General features: G+C 39.7%; 1 protein-coding gene across 1 annotated transcript in view; it reads right to left on the reverse strand.

The window, feature by feature from the left end:
* Nucleotides 1-27,173, reverse strand: part of LOC124291037 (potassium/sodium hyperpolarization-activated cyclic nucleotide-gated channel 4-like) — a 157,514-nt gene that overhangs the window by 44,212 nt on the left and 86,129 nt on the right. The window contains exon 2 of the mRNA XM_046727936.1: nt 25,772-26,668. Coding sequence (XP_046583892.1) covers nt 25,772-26,668 — 897 coding nt within the window. The remainder of the gene's footprint in view (nt 1-25,771; nt 26,669-27,173) is intronic.

Here is a 27,173-nt window from a genome sequence, read left to right on the forward strand (position 1 = left end):
CTCGTGATGCTTCAGCAAAACATTAATAAGCAATATTAACAGTATTAGCAATGTTGGCAATATATTAATATTAACAGTCGTTTGACCTTTCCCACAATCGTACTGGAAGTATCCAGAAGGGTTAATATACAAGGCCTATATATGAAACTGCCTTGAGCATCTTAGCATTTACATTAGTTATTGATATTGCTTAGGAGCAGGTGACATTACAGTTACATAACGGTTGTTTGTAGATAAATGAGCGTGAACCAGACAGATGGCAAGGGGATCGCCCGATCGCCCACGCCGTCGGGCTTCGATGACACGGGTTAGAAAGAAACCATTACAATCACCCGGTCCCGTTTTAATTATTTTTTTATTTCAAATGTGGTATACTAGTGGCATGCATGGTCTGGGATCGTTTCAAGAGGCCAAGTTGAGATAAGCAGCAGGTCTACATAGCAGTAGGGGAGATAGGGGAACCGACAGTAATTTGTACGTGGGTCCTATAACCACACAAATTGGCGTGCGTGCAACAGCTGAAATATCAATGGGATTGTTTCACAGGGAGAGTGCGAGGATTTTACATAAAAAACAAATATGGATTACATTTTTTTCCCTGAAATATTAATGAAATATGTATCTACCAAATGTATCTACCAACTGACCAATTATGTATGACATCAATTAGTTCATGCAACAGTAATCTGAAGGGTTAGTCGTCATATACAAATAGGCAACGTAAGATAAATATATATCTCCTCAGTGACCCGCGTCTATAATTGACTTACATACACAGTTCTATAAATGGCAGCCAGTTCAAGAAGCATGTAAGAAAGGTACAGCCATATGTTTTACATTTTATCATACCGTTTCATTTCCTTCCATGAATTAACTTACCCGTGAAATCTCGTAAGAATAGATCTTCCGTAAACGACGCTTGTCGTAAGAGGTGACTTACACGATCGGGTAGTCAGGCTTGTGTGCTTGGTTGATGCATATCATCCCAATTGCGTAGATAGATAGTTATGATGTCAATCACTAGGTAGTATCGTCTAGACGCGATAATTTGGAAACCAGCCTAATATAGCTGGAATATTGAGTGTGGCGTTAAACGTCAAACATTAGGTCTATATTACTTACATAAATAGACTATAAACACATACGTAAAGTGGGTGAAATGCACACACAAATAAAGGAGATTGTATGTATAGACTGTATCACAGCACATGCATTCTGGTACTCTACCAGACACTGTTATGTTAATATGCTCACTATCTCAAGACAACCATCCGTTAGCATAAAATTGTCTGGAATCAAACAAAGCACAGCGAAGGGAGGAAGCTTGGTCGTCCTTTGGGAAATCAAATCTACAACATGCTTCAATGACAAGGAACTGTGGCCAGCCATGTAGCCATTGCGCTAAGCTAAATGTGGCTGCTTCCAAGTAATTGACATTGGTAAGTGTACTGTTTATCCAGAAATGGGCTTCACATATTGTGCCCATGTGGGGAATGGAAGCCGGGTCTTCGGCATGACAAGCGAACGCTTTAACCACTAGGCTATCCACCCGCCCCTCGACGCAATAAGGGAACGCGGCCATATTTACGTTCTCAACAAACGAACTCTGGATCAATTAACCGTTTTGTGCAAAAGGAACTTTCAGAGAAGTTTAAAATTGGAATTTATGAACGCGTTTGATATGAGTTAAAGATAGTTATTTAAAGTGAGTGAGTCTAGTTTACGCCGCATTCAGCAGTATTCCAGCTATATGGCGGTAGTTATTTAAAGAAATATCGTACAGTTACATAGTCAGTTACGTCGCCAACACATCCGTTTAAAAGTTTAATATTTGTATGCGATGCTGTGCACTTTAAACGTATCAACAAATGTTGCCATGAATTTAATACACTTGTTTTGTAAGCACAAGACCTGAACGCCAGAGAACAACCTGCCTTGATTATCCGCCCAAACACACTCTACTAACAAAAGACAAAAGGTGTGAATACCATACGAACTGATACCTGAAAATTGTGTCTTGACTGGATCCCATGTCCCAGTGAAAGGTCACGAAATAATCCTGAATTGAATAATAAACAAACCTCAACCATTAAGACTTTTATCAATACCCCACTCCAAACCTTGGCATTCCCATATAAATTACACATAAAAATAATAGATTTGATAAAATTCTCTACATGTCCATGGAAAGTCGAAACAAATCTCCACCACATCAACTGCCATAAAACAGGGAATGAAATACCATGAGTGTGAAGTCCGGTACATGTTGTCGCATACATAATCAAATTGTCATATACGTCATATAACAGATTATATCAGAGAAATTCGTTAAGTTTAACCTCTAGGGATGCCGAGGATGTACTGCACTGTCTTAAACATGTTCCAGTGATGGCCGCGTGATGTTTTTAACAGACTTGTGGGTGGGAAGATGAACTCACGCTTATAGTATCGGCAGAACATTAAAGCATGGCTACGTTAAACTAAGGGGATGCTTGGTGTGATGATACCATGTTTCTCGCGAGACATGTGTTGCAACAGGTGGAACTAGACCAGAATAATATTCATTTAATGATCATCTTAGATAAGTATGAACACATGTGTGAAGAATGTCCAAGATAACAGGTTGCTGATGCTGTTCGTGGAATTTCGGAATTTTCGCAATTCCTATTTATTTCTCGTAGATACATAAATCCGTAGCCACTTTCATAAATAAGCACGGTCTTTAAACGTATCGCTGTTAATGATCATAAAAGTATGTTTCAAGGGTACGAATGTTGGTATTTAGTTTGTTCAGAAACATAAAACGAATCTTCCAAAGAGCAAAAGTATCATATGGTCTAATGTGAAATATACACCGAATGTACAACCTACCGCACGACAAATGACAGATGCTGGTGATATTGACAACAAATCAATTGCGGTCTATCCGTTTAGCCCGGAACACCACCTAATATATCTCCACACTCTCTGCTGACGTTTCATCCGCTATTAATTTCATTGAAACAGAGTCTGGCGCGACCAATGTGGCTGGAAGATAGCGCTATAAAACGACCATTCCATCAACTAGTCAGTCAATGGCTTTTCATCAGTAGATATAATTAATTAATCATACTAAATATGATTAGACGTCAGGGCACCTCCTAGTAAGGCAGGCTTAGCCTGCTGAAGGATCAGTAGAACGTATTGATTTTAAAAGATGAATACGCGATGTCAAATGTTTGGCTAAGATGTACACTACCACACGTGTAATCTCAACGGACTGTTGCAACAGTATTGACAGCAAATTACTGTCTAGTGCTGTAAATTTGATTTAGATTCCCCATGCTGCCCTAAATTAAATTACAGTCGCACTTTCCCTGATAGGCAGTGGTTTCGTCACCCACTGTGAGACTATTCTAGGGATTTTCACCTCCCTCTTTAGCTCGGATTTCATTATATACACAGTCCTAAAAACTCAGGTCGATCTGGAACTTAAGAAAGTTTGCTGAGTTAAAAACTTAGGTAATTGTATTACGACATTTTTTGTTCGGACTTGAGAAGTGTAACTGTCTCTAATAAATTGAACTTTTTTATGAGACAAATTAAATATTTTTTCAGACAAATTGATTTTTGTCTTATATCTATAAACAGAATTTGTAGCCAGTAGGACGAAACTGAACTATTTTCTTGAATAGAAGAGTTAAATGCTTCACTCAATTTCTTCGGCACTGGGCAGGTTTGGAATTACTTCAATGACAGAAGCGGTATTTCGGTATTTCGTGGAGTCGGTGAGTTCCATTGATTTGTCAGAATGATGTAAAAACGGCAATTTCTGCATGGGCCATGCTGCGCCGGTAAAGACCAAGGAGGTTGTTAATCCCAACTGTACCACATCAGGTACATTAATTGTTAATGGCTTTGTGACTTTTTCCAAAGGTGCTAAGGATCTGAAATTTAATGATGATAAGCACTCACATAACCGTTTGACAATCTTGCTGCGTTGTGGCTACGCAAAGACATGGGCATTGCTAATGAACATAATCAATTTGGTCTTTGTGTTAAGACAATTTGACATGGGCATTGCTAATGAACATAATCACTTTGGTCTTTGTGTTAAGACAATTTAACGCTCCTCGTAACGCCATAATCAACCGACGTGATTCCATTGTAAGACGTAACGAAGCTCAACTGATAATGGAAGTTTTTGAACGTCTTGGTGTACTTGTAACAGTTGTTTTATAACAAAACCTTGTTGCCTTTCTTTGCTCGGGGTTACAATACACTGCATACTTTCACAGTGTTTTATGTTGAAGACATATCACAATGTGACCCATCGGTGACTCAAATGACACCCCTGTTTTGATTTGTACCATATATTCCAATGTCCAAATGAAGTACCTTTGCATGTGTTTGTGACCATGCCACCAATGCCGCAGAATACTAGGGGTGTGACGATACAGAATTTTCACGAAACGATACGTATCGCGATATTTTGGAACGATACGATTCGATTCGATGCATATCGCGATATGCTATCTTTAGTTATTTTCTTTTAAAAAGTGTATTTTGATAGCAAGTAACAGCGTAAATTCTGAAATAACCGTCAATTTCCAGTACACACTAACAATTTTAAGGTCAACGAAGCATATCACGATACGAAAAAACTATCGATATATTTATCGTTAGGTAAAGTATCACGATTTTCGATACTACGATATATCGTCACAGCTCTACAGAATACTGTCACTATCAGCGCTGTATAAAAGTGCTTTATAGAAGAATGCGTATGGAAAGGTCGACATCGTAAAATGGACTCTGCCATTAGCGTCAATTTATGATGATTAGGAATGCTTTATGTGTACAAAAACAACATGCAAGAAATTATAACGATATCAGGAAATAACAATTGGCAGCTTTAGTTTACTGTTTGCCTGTACCTACTACAACACAGCGTGCATTAAATGGATGCTGTGTTCGCCCATCATGATAGTTGTATTTGTATACTGTACAATATAAACCAGAATGTACTATCTAACATTTCTAATACAGGAATATATTGAATATTTACACACAAGCATTCGTATTCACAGATCTAGGCTCTAATCTGAGTCTGAACACAGCAGTTCGTCAAATCAATATTGCGCCGTGTTTGTGTTGTCCTACCTGTCAATCATCTCAAGAATAGAACAAACATCCGTTTATTTTGGAAATAAACACTGTTTATTATCACAAAACAACTGGGCAATTGCAATGGCCGGTAAGTAAGCTATCAAAATATATCCTGGCTGCGCGAACGCCCGTAGAAATCAGTGACTTAAGGCACGTCAACGGCTCATATCCTTCTTATGAGAAGAGGATACATAATGTAATGAGGATTGTCTACATTGCTATTAAACATGGCCTGTTCTTACAGAAACTACTTCCCAATCATCACACAGTGGGTCTGGGGAAAGACACCGACCATAGCCCAGTGTCTAGACTGGCCACTCTGCTGAAAAACAGAAGATCAATAGCAACAGTCACGATTAGCGTTCCTCCACATGGGGCAGAAATAAGGTCCGGTACTCGTTTATATGCTTGACATGTTTCCCCCTCCTGCAGGGTTTCTGCTAATTCAGCAAAGATTTCGAGGGATTGGGGTGCAAAGACTGTATACATACTAATGGTGTTAGCGAGAGTGGTGCCAGAGGTAGAGTAGGTGGCTACACTTCGCAGGGAGTGCTTGATGAGGTCCTATATGGATGTCTGTCAGGACCTTAATTACCACCCCTAGTTGTAGGTAGCTCACCCCCAGGGCATTGATTTACGTGATTGTATTAATTTAAGGACGTGATGGAATGGACAATTATCACGAGAGTCAATAGTAAAGTCAAAAACATCGATCTTCACCCTTAAACATAACCCTTAGGCTTGTTCTATTAGGATTTTCATCAGTTTTGGCAAGATACTAAAGTGCCACAATTACCCCAGAAAGCGGCGTTGGGCACTGGAATATAAATGTACACTTAAGCAAAGTGTCTATGAAATTTGACCATTAGGAATACCTTCTCACAGAGAGCAAAGAATCATGGAATCCCAAGGGGAGGTATTAACCGTTACATTAATGAATGATTCTGGAGACAGACATAACTATACCTTGATTTCATGGGTAATAGTTTTTAAGGATTCTGATACCTCTTTACCAAAATATAATGTTAAATATCTTACGAAAAAGTATCATATTAGACATTTGGTGTAAAACGATAAATGGCTTATCAAAAATAGAATGTGTTTGATTCTCAAAGGCATTTAAGAAATTGACCACAATGTCAATGAAATGTCGATGAGTCATCACCCTTGATACCCAGTAGATGTGCCAACACATAAAAAGGAAAGGGAAACGTTGTGCATGCAAGACGCCGTGCCTGACGCAGTGTCAGTTTCGGAAAACAAATTCCTTTCTGGCGTTGCAAATTTCTTCCATCAACATGGAGGTGAACTGGAACAATGATGGACATTACTGCTTGCATTGAGACAGCCATTAGCCATACTCGGTGTGTAACCATATTGTGCACGGTGCTGTAACAACCAGGATTAAACATGTACACCAGATTGACTAAAAAGTTGGGGCGATGTTCGAGAGTAGTTTGTGTATCGATCGCCATGTTGATCTAGTTCTCACCGGAACGAGGTATGGCTACAAGCTAGAGCTGACATAAAGGCGAGTGCAGTTTGCACAACTCTATCATCTTTTGTAGCATTGTAAAATCAATATGGAAATATTTGTCGCTGGAGATCATAGCGCTCTAGAAAAACGGAATACAAAAAAGAAGTTGATGTTGACATTTAAAAAAATATTGATAAGTAAGTTACAATAAGTTAGCTTTAAGATCCGTTCTATAAAAGAGCATTGTGCCATGGAAGATGACGAATGAGCTCATTCTTGTTCACACAGACATTTGAGGTATCTGAGAAGCTGAGCGAGGTGGCAGCTAAGATGGGAATGTTGTTGATGCCTTTTGTTGTGTGAAACAAAGAACACCTGGTTTAAGAACACTTTAGGGTCTTGAGGTTGTCCGGGCCAGTGCATTGGACGTGCAGTAGCGCGGATATCTCCTGGTGATGGTACGTAAGTGATATACGTAATTCTGGTGATGATACGTAACGTGATATACATGACTTCTGGTGATGGTACGTAATGTGATATACATACTTCTGGTGATGATACGTAATGTAATATACATACTTCTGGTGATGATACGTAATGTGATATACATACTTCTGGTGATGATACGTAATGTGATATACGTACTTCTGGTGATGATACGTAATGTAATATACATACTTCTGGTGATGGTACGTAATGTGATATACATACTTCTGGTGATGATACGTAATGTGATATACATACTTCTGGTGATGGTACGTAATGTGATATACACACTTCTGGTGATGGTACGTAATGTGATATACACACTTCTGGTGATGGTACGTAATGTGATATACATACTTCTGGTGATGATACGTAATGTGATATACATACTTCTGGTGATGGTACGTAATGTGATGTATATACTTCTGGTGATGGTACGTAATGTGATGTATATACTTCTGGTGATGGTACGTAATGTGATATACATACTTCTGGTGATGGTACGTAATGTGATATACATACTTCTGGTGATGGTACGTAATGTGATGTATATACTTCTGGTGATGATACGTAATGTGATGTATATACTTCTGGTGATGGTACGTAATGTGATATACATACTTCTGGTGATGGTACGTAATGTGATATACATACTTCTGGTGATGGTACGTAAGGTGATATACATACTTCTGGTGATGATACGTAATGTGATATACATACTTCTGGTGATGGTACATACTGTGATATACACACTTCTGGTGATGGTACGTAATGTGATGTACACACTTCTGGTGATGGTACGTAATGTGATATACACACTTCTGGTGATGGTACGTAATGTGATGTATATACTTCTGGTGATGGTACGTAATGTGATGTATATACTTCTGGTGATGGTACGTAATGTGATGTACACACTTCTGGTGATGGTACGTAATGTGATATACACACTTCTGGTGATGGTACGTAATGTGATATACACACTTCTGGTGATGATACGTAATGTGATGTATATACTTCTGGTGATGGTACGTAATGTGATATACACACTTCTGGTGATGGTACGTAATGTGATATACATACTTCTGGTGATGGTACGTAATGTGATGTATATACTTCTGGTGATGATACGTAATGTGATGTACATACTTCTGGTGATGATACGTAATGTGATGTATATACTTCTGGTGATGATACGTAATGTGATGTATATACTTCTGGTGATGATACGTAATGTGATATACATACTTCTGGTGATGGTACGTAATGTGATATACATACTTCTGGTGATGATACGTAATGTGATGTATATACTTCTGGTGATGGTACGTAATGTGATATACACACTTCTGGTGATGGTACGTAATGTGATATACATACTTCTGGTGATGGTACGTAATGTGATGTATATACTTCTGGTGATGGTACGTAATGTGATGTACACACTTCTGGTGATGGTACGTAATGTGATATACACACTTCTGGTGATGGTACGTAATGTGATATACATACTTCTGGTGATGATACGTAATGTGATGTATATACTTCTGGTGATGGTACGTAATGTGATGTACATACTTCTGGTGATGGTACGTAATGTGATATACATACTTCTGGTGATGGTACGTAATGTGATATACATACTTCTGGTGATGTGTAATGTGATATACACACTTCTGGTGATGGTACGTAATGTGATATACATACTTCTGGTGATGGTACGTAATGTGATGTATATACTTCTGGTGATGGTACGTAATGTGATATACATACTTCTGGTGATGATACGTAATGTGATATATACACTTCTGGTGATGGTACATAATGTGATGTATATACATACTTCTGGTGATGATACGTAATGTGATATACATACTTCTGGTGATGGTACGTAATGTGATATACATACTTCTGGTGATGGTACGTAATGTGATATACATACTTCTGGTGATGGTACGTAATGTGATATACATACTTCTGGTGATGGTACGTAATGTGATATACATACTTCTGGTGATGATACGTAATGTAATATACATACTTCTGGTGATGGTACGTAAGGTGACACACATTATCGTTTATATTACGTCATCTGACATACATACAACAATTGATAATATATATACATCATATATAGTATATAGTATATATATATACTTGACATATACATACTTCATTTTATGTTACATCATCTGATATATACACTTCTAGTGATGATACGTAGTCTGATATTCAACATTGTTAGTTACGATATGTCTAATGGCAAATCATTGTGAATTTATGTCATGATAATGACATAATGAATGTAGATCATAGTTTGTCTGCTATAGACCCCTCCATCTGATTGTTCTTTTGTCCCACTATTACGTCATATGAAGTCGCGTTCAACCTGAACAGTAAGATCCTAATCAATGACGTTCTGAGCATTAGACTCTTAGTACTGGACAAGATGCATCTATTTCGGTCGGTAGGATTATATAGTACCTAAGTCTTATAAATCATATTCCTCCTGTGGTCTCTGACTGACAGATAATATACTTTGTTCAATGAAATCAGTGCCGCGTTCCTGGTGGCATGTATCTAGCGACTAGATGTACCGTTCTTATTATCATTTTTCTAGCGACTAGATGTACCGTTCTTATTTTGATTTATCTAGAGACTAGACGTACCTTTCTTATTATCATTTATCTAGAGACTAGACGTACCGTTCTTATTATCATTTATCTAGCGACTAGACATCGTCCCTTTTGGCATTTATCTAGCGACTAGACGTACTGTTCTTATTTTCATTTATTTAACAACTAGACCTACATGTACCGTTCTTACTGACATTTATCTAGCGACTAGATGTACCGTTCCTATTGCTTCTCATTAACGGTAGATTCTGTTTAAGCCCAATGTCGTTCATCTGTAACACGATAATGATGAGAATGTGTGACAACTGTGAATCTGCTGCTTGATTTTATTGTTGGTCGGCGTCCCCGGGCAACCACTGACGCCATGTTACTCAGCAATATGTATTTAGATATTTATGTTACTAGAGTAACGTACCTTGTTTTACGAGTTCTAGAACTGCTTAAAAGTGTTTCATATCTTGAATAGCCTGATGTCTAGAAAACATAAAAACTAGCATGTACCTGTTATCGTGGATATATGTAAGATATTGATGTGTTCTGATGCGGATAGTGCGCATGACATACGCGATTGTCCCATGTTCATCAGTGTCAAGGAATTGGAGTAAAACTGTTCCAGTACTTTTCCAGTTGAAGTTCACATGCATGAGATATGTGTCAATAGTGCCTGAGTTACACTGCCCAACAGTACACTACTGAAGGTTAATCACATGAAAGTAAATGAGTATGTAATTGGATAAAGTATATTTAAACATCGACACCATTGGTTGGGAAACATAAGAGGATAATTCATAATTAGGATATATTATACGATATCTCTACATGACGTTAGGACACATAACACGATACCCAATCTCCTGATTAGGATATATTATACGATATCTCTGCATGACGTTAGGACACATAACACGATACCCAATCTCCTGATTAGAATATATTATACGATATCTCTGCATAACGTTAGGACACATAATACGATACCCAATCTTTTAATTAGGATATATTATACGATATCTCTGCATAACGTTAGGACACATAATACGCTACCCAATCTCCTGATTAGGATATATTATACGATATCTCTGCATCAGGTTAGGACACATAATACGATATCCAATCTCCTGATATCACTGCATCAGGTAAGGACACATAATACGATGCGATACGTTTGCTCAGGATACAAAATACGATGTCTCTACGTCTAGTTCGGGAACTTCTTAAAATACGCGTTGTGCTATATGAAATTAGGATTCCCCTTATTGAATGGTCTTGTGTTGTCTTACATTTTTATGTGATACGTATAACAATGAATGAGTGAGTGAGTTTAGTTTTACGCCGCACTTTCCAACCATATGGTGGCGGGTTGTAAATAATCGAGTCAGGACAATCCTGTGGTCAACAGCATGAGCATCAATCTGCGCAATTGGGAACCAATGTCATGTGTCAACCAAGTCAGCGAGCCTGACCACCCGATCCCGTTAGTCGCCATTTACGACAAGCATGGGTTACTGAAGATCAATTCTAACCCGGATCTTCACGGGTGCGTATAACAAGGCATTTTATTCATGTAACGACATTATATAATTAGGACAAACTGTATGGATTCACAACTGCTTTAATCAGGTATACATCCACTTCTATACTGCAGGTATCTGCTTGACAACGATACAAGAAGTTGTATCGAAACATCGCCGCCAAGTTGTTCATCCATAAAATTTATCCTTATCTGACTCTACAACGTCTAATATGCCACTCAAAGAAGACATTATAATAGATGAATTGTATAAATATTCAGCCATCCTATTGGGCGGTTCCATTTGTACCTTTTGTAGCAACAAAGTTGCGCTTTAGACTTCATGCGACATACATCGATACCTCAACAAAAATGATATCACAATTTCTATATTCTCCGTCATAACATCATTCTATGCACATTCTGTGTGCATGTCGATATGTACCATGTACCATTACAATGAGACCATGACTACCACCTGTGAAACAACTCTCTGGGGGTAGTGTGTATGATCTTAAATAATGATACTAGTACCGTTAGACGAAATCTACAACTTCTGATTAGTTTGTTCCCTATGGGCGTTTCAATCTTTTATTGAAATAGACACGACTACTAATATAGTGCATCATATTGTATGGCGAAAAGGCTCTCATTCCGTGTGTTGAACAATACATAACATTATGCACAAGTTGAACCCGTCATAAGTGACTGACAGACTGACTGACTGACTGACTGACTGAGTTTAGTTTTACGCCGCTTTTAGCAATATTCCAGCAATATCACGGCGGGGGACACCAGAAATGGGCTTAACACATTGTGCCCATGTGGGGAATCGAACCCGGGCCTGCGGCGTGACGAGCCAACGCTTTAACCACTAGGCTACCCCACCGTCCCCGTCATAAGTGACTCAGTGCAAGTGGATTTCCATCATTGTCCTCAGCTTTGCAGCTGCATCGCAGCCACTTACAGCGGGACCCGTGCAGCATGGCTGCTCCCATACATACAATAGAAACAGGGGTGATGCAACAGACAAGTCGACCCACTGATGCGAAACGTTAATATATTCTAAATGCGCAGATAACGGTTGATATGGCCAATCAGCAGATAACGGTTTATTCTTGCAATCTTATGTGTATAACCTTTTAGGAATCCCGGTTATACGAAAAACCTGATTAAAATCATTTCATGTTTCTATACGAAAGCTGCTATAAATCGTTAACCAAGACATTTATTAATCCGACAAGCGGAGGACATTTTAACAATGTTATACTTCTGACATCAACTGAACCAACTACCCAACACATGAGCGGAACTAACTATCAGAATGACCAAAAGCGTAAAGTAATCTAGCAGCGGATCACACGACCTTCACAATATCGCCATGCCATAGATAACAGATGATAGGAGAATTCCTCGCGTTACTTTCAGAGTTTATTACAGCAACACTTCACACATTTTACCATCGTTGTGATGTTGCTCCACTAATACCTTACTTTCTACTTAATTGCTGGAATATTGAGAGCGGAGTTTGACCTATGTACAGTATGTATGTTGAACTTTGTACTGAGTGTGGTGTATTACCTTAGGGCCAATCGTTGTTTTAGTGGGTCATTAATATATAATGTAATAAGCAGTCGTGTTGATCTCAACGTAGCATGTGTTGGGGTAATTGGATAGCGGTTTAGATTGATATTGACATAAGCTATTGAACGGAGAACGTAATTAAAGGCAGTGGTGCAATTAACATCAATTGTGTATCTTTTGCAGAGAGCAACAGACAATCAGGCATTATATACTGTGACAAACGCACATCTTACACTGTACATCATGCACACCGCATACTGTACACCCTACACACATTATACTGTACACCCTACACACATTATACTGTACACCCTACACACCGTATAGTGTACACCATACACACCGTATGCTGTACACCCTACACACCGTATGCTGTACACCCTACACACCGTATGCTGTACACCCTACACACCGTATGCTGTACACCCTACACACCGTATACTGTACACCCTACACACCGTATACTGTACACCCTACACACCGTATACTGTACACCCTACACATCGTACATTGCACACCATACACACCGTATACTATACACCCTACACACCGTATACTGTACACCCTACACATCGTACACTGTACACCCTACACACACCGTACACTGTACACCCTACACACTGTACACCCTACACATCGTATACTGTACACCCTACACACCGTATACTGTACACCCTACACATCGTACATTGCACACCATACACACCGTATACTATACACCCTACACACCGTATACTGTACACCCTACACATCGTACACTGTACACCCTACACATCGTACACTGTACACCCTACACACCGTATACTGTACACCCTACACATCGTACACTGTACACCATACACACCGTATACTATACACCCTACACACCGTATACTGTACACCCTACACATCGTACACTGTACACCCTACACATCGTACACTGTACACCCTACACACCGTATACTGTACACCCTACACATCGTACACTGTACACCCTACACATCGTATACTGTACACCCTACACACCGTATACTGTACACCCTACACATCGTACACTGTACACCATACAACCCTGCTACACCCACCAACACACCGATGGTGCACCAGTGGAGGTAATTTAGATTATCTTGCTTAAAGTAGAGTCCATTGTCCAGATCTATCAGTCTACTGACACCAGGAAGCCATGAATCGCAGAAAAAAGTCACATTGTGAAATATACGGCGAGATATACCCTACAAGTGAAACATTTTATGACAGGTTGCAAAAGTAAATGACAGTAGTTCCGCAACCTTTATAAAACTATGACATCACTACACTGGGAAATAGATAAAAACACGTCTTTATCGATTTGCTAAAACATGTGCACACTAAATTATGACATTTTTATTTTAGATGGCCAATCCACCTATGTATTGTTAACATATCAAAATGTTTAATATTTGCTATAATTCAAGCTAAATTGTTACCATGGCAATTGTTTGCCCTATGTCCCTCAAAAGTGTGAAATTAACTTGGTCGTACACAAGTTGGCATTTCACAATGAAATACAAACTTATCTACTTTCCTTACTTTGACAGTTTGATCAGTCAGCAATGAATTCCTTTCTGTTTTATGGCACAAAATATATCGAGGAAACAAATTTCCAGTTTAAACCGTTTCATGTAAATATTAATACCATAAACAAAACTATAAACGTTTATAACGAACACGCGTATACCGAACTGACGGATATAACGAACTAATCTCATGGCCCCAGCCACTTGCTGTGTGTTCCCGTAACGAACTGACGGATATAACGAACTAATCTTATGGCCCCAGCCACTTGCTGTGATGTTCCCGTAACGAACTGACGGATATAACGAACTAATCTTATGGCCCCAGCCACTTGCTGTATGTTCCCATAACGAACTACGGTAATGACATACTACAGTAAATGGTCCCTTTGGGTTCGTTACATCCGTAGTTTACTGTATCCTGAACAGGTATGATCACGTAAGGATATCTGGAACATATGTCTTCATTTCATATGATTTGGATTATACACCATACACGCATATCATGACAAATAACCCAAACATGCAGTTTCTGCCACCAGATGTCTCTGAATATCAACATCATATTTCAGTTTCGAATAATCTCAAGGCTGTTCTTTATAACACTCCCGGTGGGACGAAAGATCTCATAGATTGCAGATCAGCCTTGTGTGTTTGTATCGGCAAATACCCCTTGACGCTGCTTGCTCTTGGTCGAGCTCTCAAGTGCTGATATACGTCATTGAAATGATATTGCCACCATATGGTCTTGTTGTTGCAGGTCGGGTACAGGACAATCTGCGATAAACTGCCTGCAATAAATGAGGCCTCAAGGCCTCACACATCATAAATCGACTATAGAAATATTTATTAGCACAGCAAAAGGTGCGGTATAAGAGTACCGAGCGTAGTATTCAAACATGCATCGAGAAAGACAGTATTGAACTTTGATAAATATTTAGACCAATGTGTACTTAGATTGTTTATGCGATCAGTGTATCCTCTAATATAGCAATAATAAGATCCTGAAAGTGAGCACAATTAGCCACATTTCGCACAAAAAATTCATCATCAAAATATAAATATTATGCAATTATAGTTAAGACTTAAGGCAGTATTTGTTTAAATGACATATTGACCCTTTGCTCGTTACATGCTCTGCTTATGTGTTCACGGGAAGGGGGTACTAATCTGATATATATGACTTATCACACATATATAGACACAAACTGGACAAAGTAGTTTGCCGTGCAAATTAAAGTAGAATTGTGAACATTTACAATTATGATACGAACACAAATTAACAAGATTCAAGTAAAAAAAGGTAAATAATTCATCTTCATTGCAGACACATCAGCAGCGGTATCGAAATTCTGACCAAGCGGTTACCATCACCTTAGGGGTAGATCCGAGAAGATCCGGATTAGAACTGATCTTCAGCAACCAATACTTGTAAGAGGCGACTAACGGGACCGGGTGTTCAGGCTCGCTGACTTGGTTGTCACATGTCATCGTATGCCAATTGCGTAGATCGATGCTCATGCTGTTGGTCACTGGATTGTCTGGTCCAGACTCGATTATTTACAGACCGCAGCTATTCATATGGCTGGAATATTGCTGATTGCGGCGTTATACAACAACACCAAACCAAAAACCTGGGGGTAATAACTATATCGACACTCGCCGCTAAACTTCAGCACTTTCACCAGAAGCGCAGATGCTTACTTTCTGAGAGTGCATTTTTCACGACCCATTATCAACAGCACATTAGTCCGAGCGTAGGTGTAACAGTGTCGTTGATGCCATGAGGTCTATCTGGAGAAGCTGATACGGATCTGATGCAGCAAGAATTATCACATTTCACAGTTTCATTGCCTGGCTCTGGTAACAGACTGAAAACATTCGCTGCTCAAAAAATGTTGTATCCCCATCTTATGTGTCAGGATAACTTAAACCAATTCTTGTTTCATAGTTCCGCTTGACAATATGTCTGAATTAAAGGGATGACTTGTGAAACATTTGATTCTTGTTTTCGTTTTAGGCTGACAGGAAAGGTAGCACATTTTAGGTAAATGATTGATTTGAATATAAATATGGTTTTGTTGCTATTATCACGTATTATTTTATTAAACATTATTTAACGTCAGTTGCGTTTGTGTGAACCTAGGTATATTCCAGCAATAGCACGTGCGAGACACGAGAAATCACACTTTACACCCATCTTGGGAATCAAACCCGGCCCTCGGCTTGACAAACAAGCCCCTAAGCCACATTGAAATCCCACTAACACTCATGTTTGCAGAACAGAGAGACCCCTTGTGAGATGCTTAACCAGCAGCGTCAAAACTCCATGAGTGATGGTTTGAGTTTAGTTTTACGCCACACTCAGCAATATTCCAGCTATATGGCGGCGGTCTGTAAATAATCGAGTCTGGACCAGACAACCCAGTGATCAACAGCATGAGCATCGATCTGCGCAACTGGGAACCGATGACATGTGTCAACCAAGCCAGCGAGCCTGACCACCCGATTCCGTTAGTCGCCTCTTACTTACGATCACACAATGAATATTGCAACTGATGGCAGACTTCATCCTCAATACTATCCATGACGGCACAATGAATATACACTTTTGAAGGATTTATTTTCGCTCAAGAGATAAATGGATTCTGGGAATTATATCATGCATCAACTGTATCTATGACAGTAAACCGGCGTGTCACCCAGCAATATTTGAATGGTTCGTAGTTCCAGTATTGTGGGGCTTCATGAAAAAAAAGAAGCTTCGTTGAGGATCAGCTTCAGAATCATCCATCAATAATGATGGACACATGGCCCAAAGTCGATTCTAATATTCTTCCCATTGCATAAAGTTATCAAATAAAGAACAACACAATCATGCCACGCAAACTGGCAATTCATCAAGGCTGCTCACAGTCATTGTTAACATATGTCCATGATAAAAATAACAATGCGAACAACACATTGTTCAACTGTTGACCATGTCGAGTCGCAGAGCAAACACTGTTAATTCCACCAATTGAGTCTGGACACAGGGATGCGTGAACAGCGTTCTAATAATGTTAATAAAATCATCATCGGTATCAATTATGTACAAAGACCGCCCGAACAATGAAAGCGAAATACTTTGAATGACATGATAAATGACATTATGTCTCCTATTCATGCTAGGTATGAAGGAAGGGTCATCAGCACTAAGGTCTTTTGTTCAGACAAGATTAGCAGATTCAGGTCTCTTGAGATATTGCTTAGTCCACATCAATGAAGCTTAATTAAGTCACGGCGGTGATTGTCCCGCCATGGTCGGTCCTCGGCACTTCGTGGATCCCAGCGTCAGCGTGTAGATGTTATTGTGGAGAACATTGCGCTTACAATAAACCGCACACCTCCTAGTGGGATATTGTCCCAGCAAAGTTAGTGGCTTCTTCACGTCCCTCCTCGGGGGGTTGCCTGATTGACCATCCAAGTCTGTCAGTAGAAAGGCCACCGCCACGTGTGAAGATCCATGTGTTATTAGACGTAATCCTCATGAAACGTGCTGTAAGAATTCATCATAGTTCGACGTCAAGGATAAATGTGACGTCATTGTTGGTTCGAAACAAGTTTGTAGTTGCAAAATGTTCCCGTAAAGCAAATTTCAGAAGTCGCTTGGATTTTTTAACGCTTTGATATGTGAAAAAAAACTGTAAATCGACAAGCCATGTCTGATCTTATCCATTTTAGCCAAATTGACTGTGTTTCGAAAAGTAACTACGGAAAAAGACTTCGGGTGAGATGAAAATCAAAGAAATTCACTGTGCTTTTTCTGATGTGTCAGAGAGTCTTCTTGAAAGGAGCACGTTATCATGTGACGGAAGCTTTTACACTAACTTAATAAGAATGGCTTCAAATTGTAAAACAACATCTAACCATCTTCCAAACAATGAATAAGGCAACAAGAGTACATATTCCAGCATAACCGTCTTCAATTTAATGAACACGAAGACATGAAAGTTGAAAACTGAAAGTCAAAGTGAACTAATTTGAACCTGTAATGTCTCGGGTTGATTGATCACGGTATAGTCCGACCTCATCCTTGCTTGTTGCTCGCCAAGGCAGCAGAGCATGGCGTGTTCTCGACGTCTATGTTTAATTAAAGCCAACCACGATATCGACACGTGGTCGACCCCTCTCTGAGACGCCATGACAGCTTTCCAATCATGACAGATAGGCCCTGATTCAACCAAGAACTGATTAAACTGTTATTGAAGGCAGTGCAAAGTGTCCATAGACAATCTGTCCAAGTCTCTTCGACAAAGGCTGGTTATCCTGACAGCCGTTCCAGGAAGGTGCCAATGCCAAGAGAAGCCAAGGATAGCCTGGCATCAATAGTAGCAAAGAAGCTCTATTGTATGGGCTAGACTGCCTAATAGCTCGTAGGGATTGGAACAGGCATGCAGGTTTTTGTCATAACGGTAAATTATTCCTAAGAGGATTTTAAAGGACATAGAGAATAATTTGATAGCTAAAAGACTCCTTCGACCATTTTGTCACATGTTAGTTGTGGCTAACGACCGCGTCAAGCGGATACGCGTCTCTGTTAAGTATACGGAGACATAAGACAAGATATACATGTCTTAAGATGCTTTGCCCTGTCAGTCAAACGCCAGGACCACTGCTGCTTGGGAATTAAGTATAAAAGGTTCGTGATTGCTATCTGTCTTGTGTGCAAATATCCAGCGATGCTTTCAGCTGCAACTGCATTAGAAGTAAACAATTTTAAAAAGAATCCAAACCGACCTTATCGTTTGCACATTGTGTTCTGTTCATGCCCTGTCGTTATGTACGTAACAATCCTACGGTACGTGTATGTGATGAAGCGTATTTGTCTGGGTCTCTGTGTTAAGCTTCGTCAATAGGAGCTCTATCTGCACACTGGGTTAGAAGCTGGACAAGCGCTGATGTCTGTAATCTTTACATAAATCACGATCAAGGGTTTCGGGTCGACGTTGAGTCAAATACCATTGTAACCATCTCGGCTTGTCTCCTTTCAAGCCAAAGTTTAAAACTGGAATTGATTGAATTATATGGAAGGCATGTCGCTTGTCGATATCGAGGAAGGGTGACGACCGGTCTATGTCGCTATATAGTAATGCAAAAGATTGTGATAATTTACTATGGATGATGCATGGTCGATGATATGATGATATATTCCAATTAGGGAATAGGCGTTGAAATTAGTGACCAGAGGCCAGTATGAAACAGAGATGTGGTAAGTGAGCTAACGCTAGCTTCATACAAATAAATAATTTTGATTATCATGTGAAACAGAATACACTGGGAACAAAGCGCAAAACAGCTGCGATATGGCTTTATCATAATTTGTGGTCCCATTCCTTTGAGATATAATGTTTTAAAAGATGAGCTCACAACCATGGCACAATTGTACTTACGTAACGTATTAAATGTGACATTTATAATTAAAAGGGAGTCCGATTAGTATTTTGAGACGGGCGGACTCATTAGATTTACAGTGATCGGTTTGTTACAATGCGTGTGGTATGCTGTGAGGGAGACTGTGTGATTGTCTGGATTGTCTAATAGACACACAGAGACACAGACAGACAAACAGACAGGGATATTTCAATAAAGCCATTATACATGGTACATGTTTTGTTTCTGTTGCGGACATCGTAAGTTTGGCATGATTCAGGTACGTGGAACGTGGTTGATAGATACGTCTTAAAGTCCTCACTAGGTCATACGACGGCACTTGGACGATTATTATCCTCCATAGTTCACTTTCAGATGTTATGATTCACCCCTGTTATCACATCAGTGTTAGTTTTAATCTTCCGTTTATGATCCAGACACCCGACAAATCATACTCCACGTAAAGCAGTATTGACAGCGTAAGACCCTGAGGCCATGCGATAAAGAAACACCGGATTTCAAGTTACCTTTAAATAGTCCATCAATTTGTGGTGAATACATAGAAACACATCCCGACTAATCCATTCACGAAGGCTTATATTCGTCCAGTCGTATACAGCAAAGGAGACAGTAACGATGACCGTGGCAACACCAATACGTCAAGTTTGCCCAGCTCACCCATCACGGAGGATTACATTCCGGGCAGGATGATTTACCCTTTCTTGTATATCCCAGTTTGCCATCATTAACTTGACGCTAGCTTTCTTGTGTGTTTGTGTAATACAGCGGACTTTATTTGATAACAAATGTGATCTCCCCGTGGCAGCTTGTCGTTTGTCTTTGGTGGCAAACCGTGGCATTTTCCTGGGAATTTCACCAAGAAAATATTTCCTTCAAGCAAACAAGTGATTAAACTGTTTTTCTTCTGCGTCTTCGTTATTACATCATTGCGGTGTGCTACACGCTATTGCTTATTTATTTCGGGAAGTTCCTGAACAATATAAACGCTCCTTTCGTGAGGAATTACGCCTCTTTCGCAAAGCGATGTATCAATGACACACAGGCAGGACATTTGAACACATATCACACGTCTTCTTGATGGTGAGGAAGACACAGGGACACTGTTGTAAATTCTTGTATACAAGTTCTATGTTGTGTTGTAATGAACTGTTATTGCTTACAAAAGCAGTTAATCGTGCGCCTTGTTTTGGGTGATATATATGTATAATGTTTCTCTCTGTATATATTTATATATCACCACAAGAAAAGGCGCATCTCCTTAAGCGTTCACATTGATACATGCACAACAGGATTATGGAAGCTTAGAATGTTTGCTTTTTAAACAATGAATAAAGTTGATACAATGCAGATTAAATCAAAAGGTGTCCTTCTTTGAATGTGTCTGAACTAAACATCTATCTGTACTTTGTAGTTATCGTTGTAAATGAAGGGAAATTCGTGTTGTGTCATGTTTTGTGGATTTCTACATGTATGTACCACTGTACCAATGCTGGCCTCTGCCTCTTTCTATATAGAGAGAATCTCACCTGGCCAGGTATATTGGAAATTCTTTTTAGTTTGATTAACTTAATTAACTAGCATTACATTGAGAAAATGAAAATATTTTTACTACATGTTGGGATATGTTAACGAGACTTTGCTTCACCTGTGTAATATCTCATGTTGAAGATTAACTAAATACAGGAAATCTTTATTTATCTACCCGACTCTATAAGTACATACAATCTTACAGTACATAAAATACAGAACATTTATGTGAAAACATCAAAACTACAGTTTCAAAGAACATGAGCAACAAAATCCATTTTATCGTGAGTTCCAGACCAAATCAGCTACAAATTCAGGCTACAAAGAATAATTCGAACAATTTATAGCATCGCTTTCAATTTCATAGCTTCAGATAGCTCTTAGAAATTCGGAAATCTGGTTTCCTATCATGAATATTAACATTTTCCCAAAACTAATATTACTCCAAAACTAATCAACAATTTTATCGGTGAACTTTCACAAGTCCTGGTACATTCAAGGCGGTGCTGTGGATGGCATGCCAGATATGAGATAACCTGGCCACAGAGTATTGTAAATCAATGGGCAAACGTTACAAGAACACGAGGCAATGACGGTTTACCATTACGCTTCCTGGCAAGCACGTGCTAATACATCCCTATGGAAGAACATAGCCTGCGTTGTTTAACACATGGCTAAATAATCACCAAATAAAACAGTGTATTGCCCTCGTGAACTGCTGTAATAAAAACCTGTGGTCTTCAGATAACTGGGGTACGTTCGTGGTTAGGGTTTGATTTGATAGGGTTTTCATTCATAGTTACTAATGATTGTTCTGTTTTATTCAAAGGCCCATTGCACATAACGTTTAATAGTATCGTGTTTAATGGATCATAAAGAATGGAAATTCGGTTACAGCATGTACACTGCATGTGTTGTACATAATGGTTCACAAGTTGTGTCGCCTGGCTCAATAATGATAGCTTTGCTGCGTTGGTAGCTTGTTTAAAGTGGAATGCCCAGCATGTGACGTCATATAATTCTGTTCAGCAATAATAAACTTGCCGTTGTAAGATGAATTGCATATCAAGAAGCTAAATCATATCTCGTTATATAATGGGTACCAAATTATTTAGAACAATAGTTTGTGATGCTAGACATGCCAGTCAGGTTGGTCCATTGACACCTGGTGTCATTCAAGCCATTTCTATGGACGATTATGTGTTGGATGTCTTCGTCGGACTGTTTACATTTTGCTTTTATATGTTTTGTTTATTGATTTGAAATGATAGAAATCAAGATGATGATTATTTTATATGTATAAATTGATTCATCTTCGATTGGAATATTGGCAATAACTGTTGGACAAATAATATAATATGCAACGCGTTTGTTAAGGATCTACATGCATTCCTGTTTCTGAAAGGTGGAACACACGGGTTGATCAAGCAGGACCAGAATATATATTTTCCGTTTGTTTTCATGCTGTGAAAGATGCATGCCATTACAGAGATCAGGCCTGGATTTCTCGAAACAAACTTAAGTTTTTACTCAAATCTCAAACTGAGTTTCACAATTTGAAACAGCTGAATTTCTAACTCAACTGCATTTTCAAAATATAAAAGTTTGTTTCGAGAAATCGGGGCCTGAATTACATGCTCGTGTGAATTTGTGTGGAAGTTGCTACACTGCAACGCTCACTTTACGAACGATAAGTGATAATTGCCGTTAATAACAAGGTCCCGATATCCTGAGCTTAATGTAGCATCCTTATTGACACAAAATGGATGCTGAAAAGAAAGAAGAACGCGGGTGCAGATGATCTTTACATTTCCGACTTTAGTTGGTTCAAAATATGTTTCTGAATTATCGACAGAAAGTATAAAGCTGTTTCCGTAGCCAAAGTATATATTATGAATATTATCTCAACGCCACATCTGCACGTTCATATTAAATACATGTTAAACCATTTGTTTGATCGTTTACCGTCTCTATCGTATAACCAGGCCACACTATATCCTGTTTGAATATATCTATATAGCGTTGTCCGTCAGTTTTCATCGTTGTTCTCAACATTGAGTGATGCAATGTAGTCGTTATTGTTAATTTGATATATTTCGTATGCTGATAGCTTTGGACACTTTTCAGTCATATCATGTTATACAAGAAATCCTCATGTATTTATGACAAATAATTGTCATACTTGGATTATAGTATCACAGAGTTACTTATCCCTTAAAAGGTTGCATACATTACGTTTAGAAGTCAATGTATTACCGTGCTTCCATGTAGGCTACACGAATGATGGTGTATACATGGCATTACGTTTCACTGGGGGACGCAGGTGGTAGATTTCAGATGATATCTCTTGAAGACACCTAACACTGATCAACATTTCGATTTTGACATTAAAGCCTTGAACACATTCATTGGTAATCGATCAAACATGTTCACCTTGCAGCATATAGTGAAGTTTACATGCATTCTTCGATCACATTAATAATGAGTATACGTATAAAGCTCCCTTGAGTAATAATGAAGTACAGGTATGGTCTGTCCATTATTAATATTGTACTAACTGTCCTGCCGGTACATTAAATCATCTTTCCAACAGAACCTAGACGGAAATAATACCTATTACATCTTCACAGAGATGTTGAATGTTAGGTTAACGCAAAATCATAGATCCAATGAACAGTAAGAAAAAAATTGTTTATCTTCTCCAGACCAATCTTAAGTGCCATGCTTGCATTCCTTCGTTCCCTTTATAAGATCATCAACGTCTTCCAATGAAATACGCTGCCCCCCGAGGATAGCCCCGAACGTGATGACATGGTATGCACACTTTATTTGATTAGTCTGCCAAAACGGATGAATGTCTCATTCTCTCCATGTCCACGACTTCACTGGAAGGTTACGCCAAGCCGTGTCCATCATGCAGTCCAAGCCAACAACAAAGGGCCATAACTGTGTTATTAAGTCTAAATATAGCTAAAATTGAGATAGCCTGCCGCTCCGACACGGTATATAACAAAGGCACAGACAAACCTCATCCTTTTTTACTCATCCTGGCGTCTTTTTCATGATGGCGAATTAACATTAACTATCGTTCGTCCATTACCTTCATACGTGGTTGGCGTGTAATTCCCTCCAAGGATGAAGAGTTGCCTAAATGAAGGCACTGATTGGCCCTTAACTTCCTTTCGTCTAGATTTCGTCTTCATTCATTTTGTATTGTGGCCTTAGGCTACGGTTCGTGGAAGGAAATTGTTTATTCAGAGGTTGGTTAAATACTTTTCAGATAAAAATCAAAATTGACAATGGGTTGCCATTAACTAAGAGTGGCGGTTCAACAACAGGGTTAAGAATGGGCCTAATTTGATTTGGGGGTTATTTTTGTTCTGATTGTTTTTCGGACTACGCATTGCCCTTCAAACCAGGCCATCAAGATACGAAACGAAGTTACTGAGAGGTGCCATTCGTTGACAGCCTAACGACCTTATATTGTTCCAAGTTTATCGGGTTCACGCGGTAAAACGTTGGATTAAAAACATGTCACAACGTCGTTATCTGCCTGTAATTAGGAGTCAGGAGGTCGTGCTCACACTCGTTCTCGTGTATACCTTTTTTCTGGGAGAAGGATAGGGTAATAAACCCTGGCAACGGAATCTCATAATCGTCGAGAGCTTTCAACAAGTTTTTACTGTCAACAATTACTGTGTTCTTTCTTAAATTTGTTTACATTTGATGAGAAAATAAAAAACCTATTCAAAAGCTCCCATCATTCGTTTTGGCATTACAGGTACTAAACCATAACACATTGAACAACATGTATGCAGCTAATGGAGGTATGTATCGCACTTGTCTTTTCTGTAACTCAATTTCCTGCAACCTTGGACGATGCTATCTTTTACTTATAAAGTACTTTACAATGCCATAAAATCACTGGCTTATTGACGTCCTAGTTGTGGTTTAGAAATGGCTGGGTTTGTAATAAATCACCGCGAAACAGGCATTCCATTCACAAGTGCTCCTTCAAACATTGAGCTCTGAGGATGAGGCTACTCATTTCTGAAAAATGTAAATTTTGGCTTTGCTGTGATACGCAGCACGGGTTCCTTGTCTGGACAACCGTGTAGTTAACAGATCAGCACATGGCAATCTTTAAAGAATACCAACACAAACAAGAAGTCCACATGAAGCTCTACATAGTCTGTAAAACCTATGTTATTTCTTTATTGAGACCACCGCGAGAACAATTTAGTTCTTGAGGGCATGTGGAGATGCTAGACTGGCGCAGTACACGGAAGAGATGTATACATTGTGCATCCTCTCACAAGATGAGGCATCAGTGGTTTATCAACTATAAGAGGTGACAGACGGGGGCATGTACAGTGTTGAAAGATGCCAGACCTTCTTGTGATTGTTAGGAAAAGGTAAAGAAATGAGGTAAGCTTACCTGAAGTTGCTACAGGGATGTATCACCCAATTTCCGACCTTCCTATGTCGCATCTTCTCTTTCAACAGAGCGTTCTTATTTCCAAACAGCTTCATTGCGAGTTTATTGTCCGACGGTTGAAAGAAAGTTAATATCTGATCCTTTAGAAAAGTTGTTGGACTGGATTTACTGTCCCCGGCGTTACTGTCTGTGGAATTAGGGAGTAATTCCTCCTTCGGTGTCCCATACAGACTGGTTTCGTCGCCAAGAAATTGCACCTTGTTCTCATTTTTGTAGTTGATCTCCGGACTTAAGTAATCACTGTACACAGAGTCATCGTCCGAATCTAGAGTGATGGTTATGGAAGGGTTTGTATTGTTAGGTTGTTGCAAACAAGGCATAGTCGCTTCTGGCTTTTCTTTTTCTGGTTCTGCCTTTGACCCGACATTGAGTCTTTTCAGTTTCAAACTTGGCACGCGGCGTGAGGGCCTAGGTGGCGTGCCGTGCGCCATTGGATGAGGCCCCGAGCGATGAGCACTCCCATTGGCCGGCTTGCAGTACTTGACGGAATCGGAGCGGACCAGTTTAGGGGAGGCCATGTGCGCAACCCTGTCTGCCGTCGCAGCTGCCACACTGGACGAGGAGTCCTTCCGCCTCTTCTCAGAACCCTGCCGGTGGGGATACTCTGTGGGCGAATTGCTAGATCTCCGCACCAAGGGAGAGGAACGAGGTGTGACGAGTTTGGGTGAGTCCTCCAGCGAGCTGTTGCTCCCGTCGATGTCCCTCTCTCGGTGCAGCCTCTCCCTCTTCTCGTCCCTGTCCCGACCCTTCCCCGGGCTGGCGTCCGCCCGGAGGGGGTCGGACGGGGGGGTCCTGGGACCAGACATCTGGTCCACAGACGTGCCTCGGTGGATGTTCCTGTCAACAAAAGGAGAATCGATATAAGAAGCTCATCCAATTTGACCAAATATTGTTCCACGATACGCGGATTAGGGCAACACTTGGACAGACCAACTAATTATAACACACGTAGCCAGTATGGTAGTCGTGCGGGGTTGGATTTCATAGAACAGTTGACGATTTCTCAGACTGGAATCGTGAAGTCCAGTAGGTGAGAACTCACACCACCTCACTGTGGAATAGAATAACACAATCGACCAGCCAAGGGAAATCAATATCGGACTAGAGAGACGCAGTCCATAGCTTTACATATCGCAAAGCACTTGTGATCATTGACTCTTGGTCTAGCCAGATCCAGAGGCCCCTAACGCCCGTGTCTCATCAGACAACTTAAGTAGGATATAAACAGATTCATATATACTTTGCTATTTGAATCTACAAAATTTAAGGAATTTCCTTGTCAAAATGTTAGCATGCCCACACATCGGGGAATCACCTTAAACGAGGGGTGTTATACTTCAGA

This window comes from Haliotis rubra, unplaced genomic scaffold (assembly GCF_003918875.1).
Source record: "Haliotis rubra isolate DU_JTF1 unplaced genomic scaffold, ASM391887v1 Scf48, whole genome shotgun sequence".
Classification (NCBI taxonomy): Eukaryota; Metazoa; Mollusca; class Gastropoda; order Lepetellida; family Haliotidae; genus Haliotis; species Haliotis rubra.